General features: G+C 39.1%; 1 protein-coding gene across 2 annotated transcripts in view; it reads left to right on the top strand.

Moving 5' to 3' along the window:
- The first annotated feature begins 716 nt into the window (after nt 1–716).
- LOC135758736 (glutamate receptor ionotropic, kainate 2) overlaps nt 717–15,076 on the top strand; it is a 41,301-nt gene continuing 26,941 nt past the window's right edge. For both annotated transcript variants that reach the window (XR_012336259.1, XM_065273364.2), the window contains exon 1: nt 717–973. Coding sequence is in view for 1 of the 2 variants with exons in the window: in XM_065273364.2 (XP_065129436.1) it covers nt 859–973 (115 nt within the window). In the remaining variant the exon portion in view is untranslated. The remainder of the gene's footprint in view (nt 974–15,076) is intronic.

Below are 15,076 nucleotides of genomic sequence, written 5' to 3'. Positions count from 1 at the left end.
AACCTAAACCTTAGAAACCTATTGGTCTTAGAAGTGTCTCATTAGATTCCTATAGATTCAGAGATCTCAATCAGATTCTTTCAAGATAATCTGTGTGTGTGTGTGTGTGTGTGTGTGCGTGCGCGCGCGCGCACACGCGTGTGTGTGAACTGAAAGAGTTTAGTTTTTGTTCATAACAGCCTCTCTGCCTATTTCCATAATTATGCTAATACCACAGATGGTGTGTGTCTCTAACAGTCAATTTCTCTGTTTACAGCAGCATGTGTGTGTCAGTGTGGGTGAGTCTATGTCAAGGTTTGTGTGTGTCAGTCCAGATAGACGCTGATCATTTTAGCTTTAACTCTTAAAGCGCTGAAACACTCTCTCTGTATCACACCACTACGTACCAGCAAACATCCTCATGGTGAATCACAGACATTGGGGTACACAAAAACACGACTATGGTAAAAAATCATGACCACAAGTAGGCTTCATATCATGCAACAATAAACAACAGCCCATGGCCAATGTGTCAGATAATAACGCACTCATGAGAAGCTTCTGTTGGTTATTTTTGTTAGATCAGTCCTACGTGTTAATCGGCCGCGTTTGATCAAATATGTGACGCCCTCTTGAATCTGAATGAATGGATCGATGGAAACACCCCCCCCCCACACACACACACACACCGTCGTGCACGCGCGCGCTCGCTCGCGCACACACGCACAGTCTCCGTGACCGGTGCGGCAGTATCGCGTGCACTCATGAGATCTTCCTCTCCACTCATGCGTGGATTTCCTCCTCATTTCCACGCGCACACACACGGACCACTGACGATCATGCCGTGACGCGTCCCGCGTGTCCGTGAAGCTGGATGTGATGATGATGATGATGGTTGTGATGATGATGGTGTGGTTACCGGGGATCGTGATCAGACTGACGCTGCTGATGTTTGTCGCGGGTTCGAGCGGAATGCCGCACGTGCTGAGATTCGGTGAGTTTATTGATCGCGTATCGATGATGTGATCGATTCATTGACTGTGTGCGTTTCCGTGTTTGCGTTGAATCTGCATCATCTCTGATGTGTTACAGTATTAATGCAGTATCTGACATCAGGCCTGATATTACAGTGCGTCTTTCAAATCTTCAAATGAACCATCATTAACTTTAATCATGTGAAAATATCACTGTGTGGGTTTGATGTAAATGTAAAGTACGCGGCATGATTATTATGTCAGTGATGATGATGATAGGCAGAGATCCTGAGATTGTTGGCTGCTCTCTGTGTTCTCTTGCTGAATGAGAGTCAGATCTGAAATCTGATCACAACCACATCTAACAAATTCTGTTGTTATGGATATTTTCTGTGTGATATATTATGGGAATTAAATATTTGTTTCATCAGTTTCTGCTGTCACTAAATTGCATCACTGTGAATATATATCAGCTATTGGTCTTCCTGCAGTCTAGATATCAACATTACTAATAAAACATTGTGGTTTCTATGGCACATACAAAAAAAGTAAATATATACGGTTTCATGGTGTTATTGCTCTCTCTCTCTCTCTTTTTTTTTTGTGAAGACATTTTGTGGGTCAGCTTGACATCTTTACCTTTAGATTTAATAAGATTGGCTTCTTCAAGCATTTTTAGTTTTCTCTCATGACTCAAACACAAGCATATGGATGCTGTTTATGAGAGATTTGAGCTTGAAATTAGTGGATTGATGTTGAATGCGACTCACTGAGCCACAGGCGAATCTCATCTGACTCTCTGAACATTCAGTCTGTCTGCATGACTCTGTTTTAGAGTCTCTCTGCATCCGCACGGCCATGAGCCTCTACAGCAACACAGATGTGATTCTACCACCCGCTGCCCGACCGCTGCTGCATACAGGAAATGGGAGACCACTGTCTGTGTGTGTGTATCATTGTTCATCTGTGCACTCTATGTGTGTGGTTGTGTCTTTAATGTTCACCTCACATCATTCAGTACCATGGACAGCAGCTGGACATTGACACAAAATCACTTTGATACTCATTATAATACTGAAATTGTAAAGTTACTTAAGAAAACAATAATGCTAGTTCATAATCACACTGTGCGGTTTTAAACAAACAACTTTTTAGTTACCAGCCCAGACTGTAATAAAATGATTCATGCAATATAAATGCATTTGTTGAGTTTCCCTAATGTTATTCGGAACCCTTGGACACTATGAACGAAGGACTATAGCAACAATTCAACTCACACAACAGCATTCTGACATTTCGGTCTCTTCCTCGCAAGTAACAGCAGATATCAGGTATACCACAGGTGTTGTTGTTGTTGTTGTTGTTTTATAACAACGTATGAATGCTTCACAGAGGACTATGGTTAACCCTTAAGGCTTTATGTCCGAGCGTCTAAATGTCTGATATTGGTACCTGTTGGCTGGCGATGTGTGTTTGAGAAGGCATCAAACCGTCCTGATCATCTAACATCTCTCTCAGAGCAAACACACAGCTCACGTCTCTACCCGTCTCCGTCTCTACAGCTCAAACAGAAGCTAATTTCTGCTCTAGCTCATATTCAGTATCTGTACCTAAAACCATCAGAGCTCATGGTGACTGAAGTGTCTGCTGCTGGTCAGAGGTTTGGCTTTATATGATTTGTTTGCGCTGTGATGTTTCTGTTGAGGACATGAACATGAGTTTGAGATTATTTTCAGCTTTTTATATAGCAGCTTTTGTTCAAAGCAAGTATATCCCAAGCCTTTTGATAACAAATATATTATAAAGAAACCATAATAATATTTCACAGTGAATACAAAATACAATAAAATAATATGTTAAATGTAGTAAAATACACAGATTTCTACAGCACAGGTGTGTCATAATGTGTGTATAGTATTATATTATGCAGCTGTGTGTTTTGGATATATTCTCTCTCTGTTTAAAGTAGACACATGGGACTAATTTTCGATCAGCTTGCAGATATTGTATTGTTTGTTATTTGTGTAGTGTGTTAGAGCTGTATTATTATTGTGTCTAATGTATTGTTGTGTGTTAAGTTTATTCTAGTGTGCTTTTCTGGGTCATTACTTGCTGTCTGAGATTGAGTGGACTCATTAAGAATTCATCAGGCACACACACACACACACACACACACACACACACACACACACACACACACACACACACACACACACACACACACACACACACACACACACACACACACACACACACACACACACACACACACACACACACACACACACACACACACACACACACACACACACACACACACACACACACACACACACACACACACACACACACACACACACACACACACACACACACACACACACACACACACACACACACACACACACACACACACACACACACACACACACACACACACACACACACACACACACACACACACACACACACACACACACACACACACACACACACACACACACACACACACACACACACACACACACACACACACACACACACACACACACACACACACACACACACACACACACACACACACACACACACACACACACACACACACACACACACACACACACACACACACACACACACACACACACACACACACAAACACACACACACACACACACAAACACACACACACACACACACACACACACACACACACACACACACACACACACACACACACACACACACACACACACACACACACACACACACACACACACACACACACACGAGGTTTTTGAATGCATGGCAGTGATGTTGTGACTCAGTCAATCATCTACACAGATTCACTGGTGATGACATTGAGTGACCGTTGAATCTCTTCACTTCTGTCTCCTCATCTTTTATTACTGATGACTGATACATGATTGGATGAGTTTGAATGAATTACATGTTTATGCTAAACTCACTCCTGCACTGTGTGTGTGGCTGTTAATAATGCATTTCTGCCAGTTGCTCAGGTGTTGTTGTGCAGTTGTTTTGGGATCGTGGATGTTCTCTGCAAGGTGGTCAAACTATAACACAACTCTATATATTTATCACATACAGAAAATTTTGGTATTTGTAGAGTGTAAGTTTGTGAGGTTTTTTAGTTTGAAATCCTTTCACATATTACTGCGCCTGTGTTTTTATGTAACTTCACTGTTAAAGTGTACTGTTAGTAGTGCCAGGGTCATGTGTTTGATTCTCAAGGAATGTGTGGACTGATGTAATGTGTGTCACAAATGCAATTCAAGTCAGTTTAGATAGAAATTAAATGCTTAAAAGCAATCAGTCACACATGTAAAGGATAATGTATGCAGCAGGTTGTTGTTATCACAGAAATAACCCCGAACGAGTGATCAGGAGGACTCATTTTGTGATAATACCCGTCTGCATGTTTATTATCCCGCTTATTAAATTATTTCTTTATTCACCTTATTTTCCACGATAACAAGGGCGGCGCCATTGCGCTCATTTTGTCAACGTACTTCCGGCTGCATATGATGAGCAGCTGAGGCAGTGGCTGAAGGCGACGCGTTAAACTTAAAAAGCTCACTCAAGCGCCTTTATGTTTGTTTCTTACCTATTTTAACGGACGGGGAGCCGACTGAGGAACACCCTAATCCCAAGTAATGGTTCGACTACGATGTTCCGGTAACTTTAAACCACGCCGGGTGTTGAAAAGGTGGTCAGTTTCAGGTAAGCTATCTTAGCTTAATGTGCTCTTTCGCCTGACGTTAGATTTGTGATGTCCGTTCTACGAATAAACTTAAGATCAGTAACGTTAGTTTATAAAATGCAATTATTTTGTATGATTTTCATTGCCCACCTATATTTTTATATTTAAGATAAGACAACAATATATTATAGTACATTACATTCTTACAGTAGCTCATGTGATTCATACAAGTTACAGAGATTTCAGATGCTAGGAGGTCAGTTCATTTCTCATTCAGATATTGATAATGACCTATTAAACAACATATTATTCAACACTGAAGTTAGAGGTTGTGTGTATAATGTTACTGTCTCCTTTTAATGCATCTCTCTCACACACGGTTCTGTTTAAGTATGGATGTCATTTATAAATTAATTCTCATGATGCAAGTTTCTTTTAAATACTAACATAAAAATGTTTATGGTTAAATTATTTTCACAGATGCATTGATGTTTAGTGATGCAATGGACAACTGTGAGGATGATACAATCAACATGTTCCTAAACTGTGATGCAGAAACACAATGGGAGGATCAATCCGTCTCTGAACACAACTACACTTTAAAATCACAACTCAACCTGAAGCAACCTACATCTGATATGGGAAAACAACCTTGCAGTTTCCCGGACAGGGCTTATGCTGGTCTCAGGCTAAAATGCTTATTTGAGCTACAATAATTTAAAAACACCTTGTACTGACATACCTCAACATATATGAGTGCCATTGTTTTGTCACAAGATGTGGTTTGTTTGTAAAAACTAAAATGTCCTAATATAATTAAGGCCTAGTCCTGTAAACCCTGTCTGAGAAACTGCTTCAATGCTTCTGCTTCATGTGTTGAGCTGGCACAAGAGTACATTTCTATGCTGAGAAACAACCATCTTTGTCAGCTTTAAACAGGGTTGATATTGCATGCATTACACAGTCGCTAAGCACGTCACCAGTACATACACCAACAGCTTCCAGATAAACACTTGGGATCAGCTCCTGATGACTCTGATAAAGCTGCGTCTTTATTCATTGCAGGGTGGTCTTGCTGAAAAGTTAGTTGTTTCTTAGTCCATAGTTATTTTTATAAACCTTTACAATGTGACCTGATTTTACCTGTTGTAAAGTTACATTAAACCTTCATACAGTATGTGATCAGATGTCATGCAGTGATATTAAACATTTACAATGTGATCTGTTGTGCATTTATATTAAACCTTTACAATGTGATCAGATGTCATGCAGTGATATTAAACCTTTACAATGTGATCAGATGTTGTGCAGTTATATTAAATCTTTACAATGTGATCAGATGTAACCTGTCATGCAGTTATATTAAATCTTTACAATGTTATCAGATGTTACCTGTCATGCAGTTATATTAAACCTTTACAATGTGATCAGATGTTACCTGTCATGCAGTTATATAAACCTTTACAGTGTGATCAGATATTATCTGTAAGGAATTTCTTAAACCATATGTGAGCTTTGTAGATTCCACTTAAAAGGATTTAAGTCTCCTGATTTGAAGGAATAAGTGTTGGCAAGTTTGCAAATGAATTCTATCACGGTACATTACCACATAAAAACGAAATAGTTATTGGACTGGCTAAGGTGCACATTTGCTTTAAAAAAAGACGAAATCACTGTGTAAATATTGGTAAGCATAATTACTTTAATAATGCTGCTCCATCAACTCCTTCTGACACGACGAGGTAATAAAATATGTCCAATAGGTTACTTGCCGCGGCTGCTTCATATCGTCTAACAACGAGACGATTGATGGGACATTATAAGACTATCCGAGCGTCGTATGAAGTTTTCTCCGTGCTCCTAATTCAAAACATTTACAGCAGTTGCGATATTAGTCATTTAGCTAAAGTTATAGTGAACTACAAACAATCTTTTAATCACCAAACTAGCTACCGAATGCACTGTGCCATATTAGCAGCGGAAGTCGGTTGACAAAATGCGGAAGAGCGAAGAATTGAAAAGGGGCGTGGCGGAATAAGAAGGCGATTTGATGTGTTCAAATGAAAATTGAACAAATGTTGTCAAAATATCAAATGATTTGCAGCATCCGGTTTGCTGTGTTTTAATAGTTTTGAGCGGTTGTTATCTGGGAATATTGCAATTGACCAATCAGAATCAAGATTTGTAATAAGAACCGATAGCATTGATATGTGTGTCATACACAGGCCTGGACTCTTCTGAAAAGGCTTTACATTACTGTCAGACACAGATCATCCTGTGAGATTTCACCACTGGTGAAATGTTTTCTGGGACAGAGTCTGTAATAAAGCACTTTAAAATGGGAACAAACGACTCAAACCTTCATGTCAAACGTTTGGAAATGGGCACAACTATTTTCTCTAGCAGCAAATTGCACCTTTCACGGTTTAAATATATAACCATAGCCTTCAAGAACAAAGAAGAAATCCATTAGCTATTAGCATGCATGGCACATATGAGTCAGTCAGATAGAGAGAAAGAGAGAGAGAGAGAGAGAGAGAGAGAGAGAGAGAGAGAGAGAGAGAGAGAGAGAGAGAGAGAGAGAGAGAGAGAGAGAGAGAGAGAGAGAGAGAGAGAGAGAGAGAGAGAGAGAGATCTGTGTGATCAGGGTGGCAAGAAGATGAATTGATTCTGTGGTTCTAGTGGTCACAGCTTGTGAACGTCTCACATCTCACTGGGGTCAGTCATGGCTCGATGGTTATAGAGTCGGGCTTGTAAACCAAAAGTTGCCAGTTCGATTCTGATGGCTGGTGACTGTGGTGCCCTTGAGCAAGGCATCTTATTTTGAATTGCTCCCCGGGCGCTGCAGTAATAGCTATCCACTGCCTCAGGTGTGTTTGCGTGTGTTTGTGTGTGTGTGTGTGTGTGTGTGTGTGTTTCTGTTCACTGCTTACTGAGTTAAATGCAGAGGTTAAATTTTCAGAACAGGTTTGGTTACCATACTTGACAATCATGTGACTGTATCACACATCAGATAAAAACACAAACACGCATATCTACACACATCACTGAGTTAAAAATAACCCAATACTGGATTATTACAACCCATTTATTAACCTACTAATATGTTCTGTCCAATATTTATTCATCATGGGTTAAAAACAACCCTGAATTTTTGAGAGTGTATTCAAACAGACCAAATGTGTTAACTATAATAAACAACATCATATCATAGATTTATTTTAATGTTATTAACATTTTTCATAGCATTCTTCCATTTGTGTTCTGATCTTATTGTTTACACTTAAGTAATGAATATCATTCTCATTGGTTCATGCATGTTTTAGTATATTTTATGAAATATACTGCATTACAACAGGTCAAAAACCATGCTTGAGAGTTGAAGTTGTTGATATGTGACCATATTTGAATGTAATGGTCAGTGCCCGGCATAAAAAAGTCCTCAAGCTAAAAAAATCCCTTAGAAATAAGGTTAAGGGTACCCTTACAGTTTTTTTCGATTGCTAAACGCCAGTGGGCACAACTGGAGTCACATGTGCAAAACTCTAACTACAGTCTGCACAGCAGCAGTTCATGTGGACCAAACTCTAGTTCGTTTTTCATTGCTTGAACACAGTTTTCAAAACTTTACACACTTATCCCATGACTTTAAACACAACCTGCACAACACTGTGGATTTACAGCACTTTGTTCAAATGCTAACACACTGCTGTCAAAACTGTGAATCACACATTCAAAACACAATTGATTTCAGCCTTGTGCCTTTCAAACACTGCTGATTGCAATTTCATATAAATATAAATTCCAATTTCATATATATATTTCATTTATATATAATATTACCTTTCATGTACTTTAAGTTTCTACCTTTTTTCTCATTACTGTAATTCCGTAAATTACTACAGACAACTGAAGCAAACTGCTAATTTTCATTTACCCTAAAAAATTATGATGTTCTAAAAAAAATATTGTGATAAATCAATAAATAAATCATTCTTTAAAGCTCCACTGTGTAAGATCTACTCCCATCTAGCGGTGAAAGTCTATATGACAAGCAACTGAATATTACTTTCTAGCCCTCCCCATTCGGAACGCGTTTTAACTCGTACGGTGGCCCGGCCGTGTCATGCCAAGGTTAACATGGCTTTCAGTAGCTACAAAGCAAAAGCAATGAGAAAAAATGAACAATTTGCAATGTCCTTTGCCTGTGATCCATCAAAGCACACAGATTTATGTATAACATGAAAAAAGTCTGATTGTCATGATATGTCCGCTTAAAATCACATACAAAAAGCAACCATGACGGGTTTAAATGGACGCGAACTAATATTATGTCAAAGTACAATGCTTATGTTTTAAGTAAACGTTACATATCCGTGTATATGTAAGAGCTTTCTCTCAGATTGGTGAAAAAAGATCGCGCAACTTTCACTTTATCAGAGTATTATGTCAGACATTATGTCAGAGTACAATGCTTATGTTTTAAGTAAACATGTTACATGTCCGTGTATATGTAAGAGCTTTCTCTCATTTTGGTGAAAAAGATCGCGCAACATTCACACGCTTGTAAAATGAAACGAAAGACGCGCAGATCAGACGCTTTTATCAATGAAAGGCTAAAAATAGCGCTGTCACCGTGTGTTTGTGCTAGAGGTCAGAAAAGATGAAAAACATTGATCTCAGTACCTCAGATTACATAAATGGGCGGAGAGACGGCGTGTGTCTGTTGAACACATTAAACCACATGCATGTTTACACTAACAAGCGTTATGCATAATCATGCTAAAGTTAGCCAAGGAACTATACAACTTCAAGTTTACAACATGGACTGTATAGATGTAAACGAATATGCTAAATTACCTGTGGAGAATATAGAAAGTGCAACTTCAGTGTCCCTTGAGCCCATCTTGGAAAACTAACTCCAATAGTGACTTTGGTCTTGATGTTTTTCCTGTCACGTTGTCGTTTAAAATCCCCGTTTCGCATCCTTGGCGATTTGTTTTAATGTCCTCGAGAATATGTCTTCAACAGGCTTTCAAATCAAAGCATTAGATCGCAGGTTCATCACGGTGTGCGGTTGTTGTAAAATCCGAAGGATTCAAGCTACGCAGTTCACAGGCTGGATACGTCATCAAGCCTGGTTTATTTAAATTAACTGAGCATTACATTCGCAAGTCATACGCATATTACATCAATTTACAATTAACTAAGAATAATTGTCAGCTTTATAATTGTTAATATTCTGAAATAAGACTGTCTTGATGACGTATACCGCCTACACATGCAACCTCTGGAGGCTTCAGCTATCGGGCAGCGTGGGTGTAGAGTGAAAGCGCGAAAGGCGGAGCTTGAATTTCAGGAATGTCCCTCGTCGGCGAATGTATTTCAAAGATGGAGGCACAACATGGATTCAGCCAGAGAGCGCTTCGACGGTATGCATTTTATATAGCAGATTCTACACTTACGAGAATACTTTGATTAGTGGGTGGGAAGTAATTACACATGAATGAGCACATACTTTTGAAAGAAAACATGGGTTTTTGTTAAGAATTAACTCAATAAAGTACACAGTAGAGCTTTAAAGAAAACATTACTTGGTGTGACATCACTGAAATTGTTAAAACTGTAAAGATATAAAGTTAGTATTTTGTGTATTGGTGTTTGATGTTAGTGTTTTTCCTCTCAGTGTGTTGTGAGTGACAGTGTGTGTTATCTCAGTGAGGGTTGTGTTTAGTGTTTGGCTGCATGGAGCTGTTTTGAGCCATATGTTAAGAGTTGTGCTCAGGTGACTTTTGGTAGTGCAGACTGTAGTTAGAGTTTTGCACATGTAGCTCCAGTTGTGCCCACTGTCGTTTAGCAATCGAAAAAAACTGTAATAAAAAATGGGTTGCAAGAAAAACCCTAAGTGTTCACTTAGGGAACCATAAGGCTGTCAATAAGTATTTACCCTTAAATGCTAAAGTATTACCTTAAGTTCTGCTATGCGTTGCTACAAAGTCCTAAAAGGGCTTGTTATAGTTGTGCGTAGGTCCTATGGTGTAGCCACGACGGCGTAGCCACAGTAGCAGCGTGACCGTCAAAGAAGAAGCTTGGCAAGTTAACCCACAAACGAAGAAGAAACAGCAACTTGTTGTGTATGGTTTGAGAAGACCAGCAATGATGGATGTAAATAAACCGCGACTTCTGTTGCAGTTTGAGTTAAATCACTCCTCAACTTGGCTCATCTTTGTTTTCTCCATCGCAAACGAAACGGGAGGGGTTCTGGTGGACCAATCACAGCGCTTGCGGTCCGCGTAGAACTGACGCGCTGTTAAAAATTTTGCGAGGTGCACGTCAGCCTACGCAGAGCTACGCACAGGCTACGGATAACCTACGGCGTAGCACGCGGCTTTAGTTAGTACCCATTTTCCCTTAAAAACTTACGGGACTATACTGCCCTACAAAGCCAAAGCGCAGTAACTACGCATTTGGTCAAAATTGAGTTAAGGGTTGGAATGGGCTTTGTGAGATCTGATGTGTCTTGTGACAAAGTCTCCTGGTTCAATTTTGTCCCATTTCAGAGAAATGTGTGTGCCAAAATTGCAGTAACTTGCTGGAGTAAAAAACTTTAAGGTCATTTTTCTCGGTTTCAGTGTTTGCGTAGTTACTGCGCTTTGGCTTTGTAGGGCAGCATAACAGGTCCCCTAACGTCACCTGCGATGGCTGATTTTATGGATATTTTAGAAAAGAAGTATCAACGCGCATTTCTAATGATCAAAATAATCCCTTTGAGAAAAGTGATGCACATATATTAGGAGAATAGTGTTTTGATCATCAGTCATTCCAAAGTGCTTCAAGTTTTATTTACTTTGAGGTTTTATACATGCAGTACTTTACAGTCTGTTTCATCTACACAAATCCGCTGTCTGTTGAGCTGCGTGCGTTGATTTGTTTACGCTGTGAGGTTTTGTAACCATAGCAACCGTTGCTCCCTTGCCGTGTTTTGGCAGAGACTACTGTAAAATACTTAAAATAAACACTTAGGTAAGGGTGACAGTTAAGACCTTTGTTGCAGCACACTTGAAGAAATCCCTTACCTTAAGGATTTTCTCTCCCTTAGGGAAACCCTCACTTAAGGAGTTTCATGCAAGTGCAACCCGGGCACAGATCTGCATGTTTCAGTTTTGGTAAATAAGTAAGAAATAATTGACGACATTGAATTATTCGAAAAAAATGCACACCCAAGGTAGTAATGCGGAACGACGCGAAGCGGGGTATTATTTTCAAATAATTCAACGTCATCAATTATTTCCTACTTATTTACCAATTGACAGAAGTCAATTATTCCTCCAATATCATGGTTACCACAGACATTGCTCTGGTGGTTATTTTAAGACATTTGACAGGTTAGGTGTGTGGTTTACAGAAACATGAATATGCATGGAACATTTCTACACAATCAGAATAAAGCATTCATGGAACTTAGGAACTTAGGGTGCTTAGGAACTTGCATTGGCTTCCAGTCCATGCTCGTATCGACTTTAAAACCCTTATTTTAACATATAAGGCTGTACATAGAACTGCACCTTCATATATATGTGACTTAATTACTCCATATGTGCCCTCTCGATCTCTTCGCTCCGCAAATTCTTTCCTTCTGAAACAGCCTTCTTGTAAACTAAAGACGATGGGTGAAAGAGCCTTTTCGGTGGCAGCCCCTAGGTTGTGGAATGCACTACCAGTAACTCTTAGGACTGCCCCAACATTAACAAGTTTTAAAAAGCAGTTAAAAACCCATCTTTTTATGATAGTGTAGGTGTCTGATTGTGACACTGGTTGTATTTATTTTATTTTATTTATTGTTGTATTCTCATTTTTCTATGTATTTTCATTTTCTTACTTTTGTTTTATGTAGCGCTTTGGGTATAAGAAAAGCGCAATATAAATAAAATGCATTATTATTATTATTATTATTCAACAGCCTTCATAATGTTTCGTAATGTGGAAAAAATATAAAATATATAAATAAAGAACGAGTAAGAGTTTCAAAGCTTTTGACCGGTAGTGTAAATGATGTTTGACAGCCGGAGCTGAGATGAAAGGCTGTTTCTCACAAACATCTCCAGCATGATTTACTCTATAAAGTTTCTGATGTTTTGTTGTGATTGACAGTAAAAATTTGGTTATATGTATGTTGGTTATATACAGAGAATTCTGTTACAGGTCAGGAATGAGATGAAGTTGATCATCTTTTTACTGCTGAATTGTTCCTTTAATGTGAGATGTTGATCTTCATTATGGATGAGTTCCTCTGTCATACAGCAAGAGTTTGATTGATGTAAATAAATCTGCACTGTTATCTCTCATCAACCCTTCATAGCCGTGAGACCACAACAGGTCACAGGTCAAGTAAAGAAACTAAATAAAGAGTTTACCTGTCATACTGAGAGAAAGAGAGTACCAAATCACCACCCCTTTCCTCCAATCAGCTGTCATATTCGTCATCTAATCAATATGTGTTTATTCTCAGATCTATCATTGATATACACATGTTTGTGTGCTTTATCTGAATGTTATCCACAAACACACTTGAACATCATTATGCTGTCAGATGTGTTTGGTCAACAGAAATCATCTTCACAGTGGAAACTGAAAATTACAGTCAGGGATCTTAAAAACCTAAATCAATATCGCTAGAGACACAATACACATCTCTCTGTTTCTCTGTGTGTGTTGTGTGTGTGTGTGTGTTACTGGTGTGTTGTGTTCTCTACAACAGTTTTTTCCATTGACATGAATGAATCTCTATTTAATCACTGAATGTGAGTTTGTGATTTCTCTTTTTTAACTGCAGATAAGCTGCTTGTAAAACCACCAGAAAATCACTGACGACGACTTAATTCAAGATTTTTTAAAGATTTTTTTCACTACATAGTATGGTTCGGTACAGCTCCATTTTAGGGGGTTTCCACAGAGTACAGTACCTGAGTACCTCCTCAGTTGAGATTCCAATGCTGATACTAAAATGTGACGTATAAACACTGCAGATCACTGATTGGTCAGAGAGAATCGTCACTGTACCAGCGTCATTGCTAAATACAACATTAGCTTATCCTTGTGCGCAATCAAGCAAACCAGGTGATGTTGTCGCCTGCCTTTTGTTATATATGTATTGTAATTTGTAATCTTAAACGAATTGGGATTACAATTACGGTTTAAACAATTAAATAATAATCGCCTCAATGACGGCTGTCTGTTTGTGCTCCTTTCTGTGCAGTATTTTTGGGCACCAAATACAGTGGTGAATTATGCAAATACAATATCAAGGTGAATAATCAATTTAGTTTTTCAGTAAAAGACATCCACATGCTGAGAATCAAGAACACAATTCCATGGATATGCTTCATTGCACCTGTGTTGTGTTTGTTTATTGGATGATGTCATAGCTGTAGAGGCGGCACAACGGTATTATCCCGCCCACTTTGAAGTGGTACTAAACTGTCAGTGGAAAATCAAACCAAGCCAAAGTAAAGCGAGCTGAGCCGCATTGTACCGAGCTTATAGTCATACCACAAAATTGGAAAAGAGCTAGAAGTCATCTCTGACCTCATCAATGTCTGAACATCAGTTGTCTGAAAGCTCAGCTGAGATATGAGAGTATAGAGCCGTCCTCTTCACAACTCAATCATTTGTGTCTGGTTTTATTTGAAATGTAAAGAGAAACGTCTGAGATGAATATAGGAATACTCATGAGAACTCCACAAAGTCTCCCGAGCAACACATGAGCAATACAGAAGAAGTGAACACTGATATATAACTGATGTGAAGAGATGAATGAAATACATTTTCCTTTCTGAAACTGATCTGAGACCTCTATGTGTGTGTGTGTGTGTGTGTGTGAAATAAAGCTCCTTCTCTCTCTTTCTTTTTCTCTCTCTCTCCCTAAGCACAGACTTGACATTTTACCTTTCTGTGTTGATAACATCATCACAACCGAGGCTGTTTTTAGCATCACAAAGACTGAAGGAGGATAAAAGATTAATCATAATTACACACACAGAGAGAGAGAGAGAGAGAGAGAGAGAGAGAGAGAGAGACGTACGCATGCACACAAAGACGCACACACACATAATAAACATGACATTAAACACTATTCATGTCCCTGTAAACCACATATACCAACCCCCCCCCCCCCCCCCCCCCCCACCCACACACACACACACACACACACACACACACACACACACACACACACACAGTGTGATAATCAGATGTGATGATTGATCTCTGTTTCTGTTCTCTGTCAGTCTGAGTGGTTCATTATATTTTCATGCTACATTAAAGGTGTGAATGTGTGATCACAAACAGCACAGTGTGAATAACACACAGCTCACAGCTGTAACACACACACACACACACACAC

The sequence above is a fragment of the Paramisgurnus dabryanus genome, chromosome 1 (genome assembly GCF_030506205.2).
Source record: "Paramisgurnus dabryanus chromosome 1, PD_genome_1.1, whole genome shotgun sequence".
NCBI classification, from domain to species: Eukaryota; Metazoa; Chordata; class Actinopteri; order Cypriniformes; family Cobitidae; genus Paramisgurnus; species Paramisgurnus dabryanus.
This window is presented reverse-complemented; position numbering and strand designations above follow the sequence as displayed.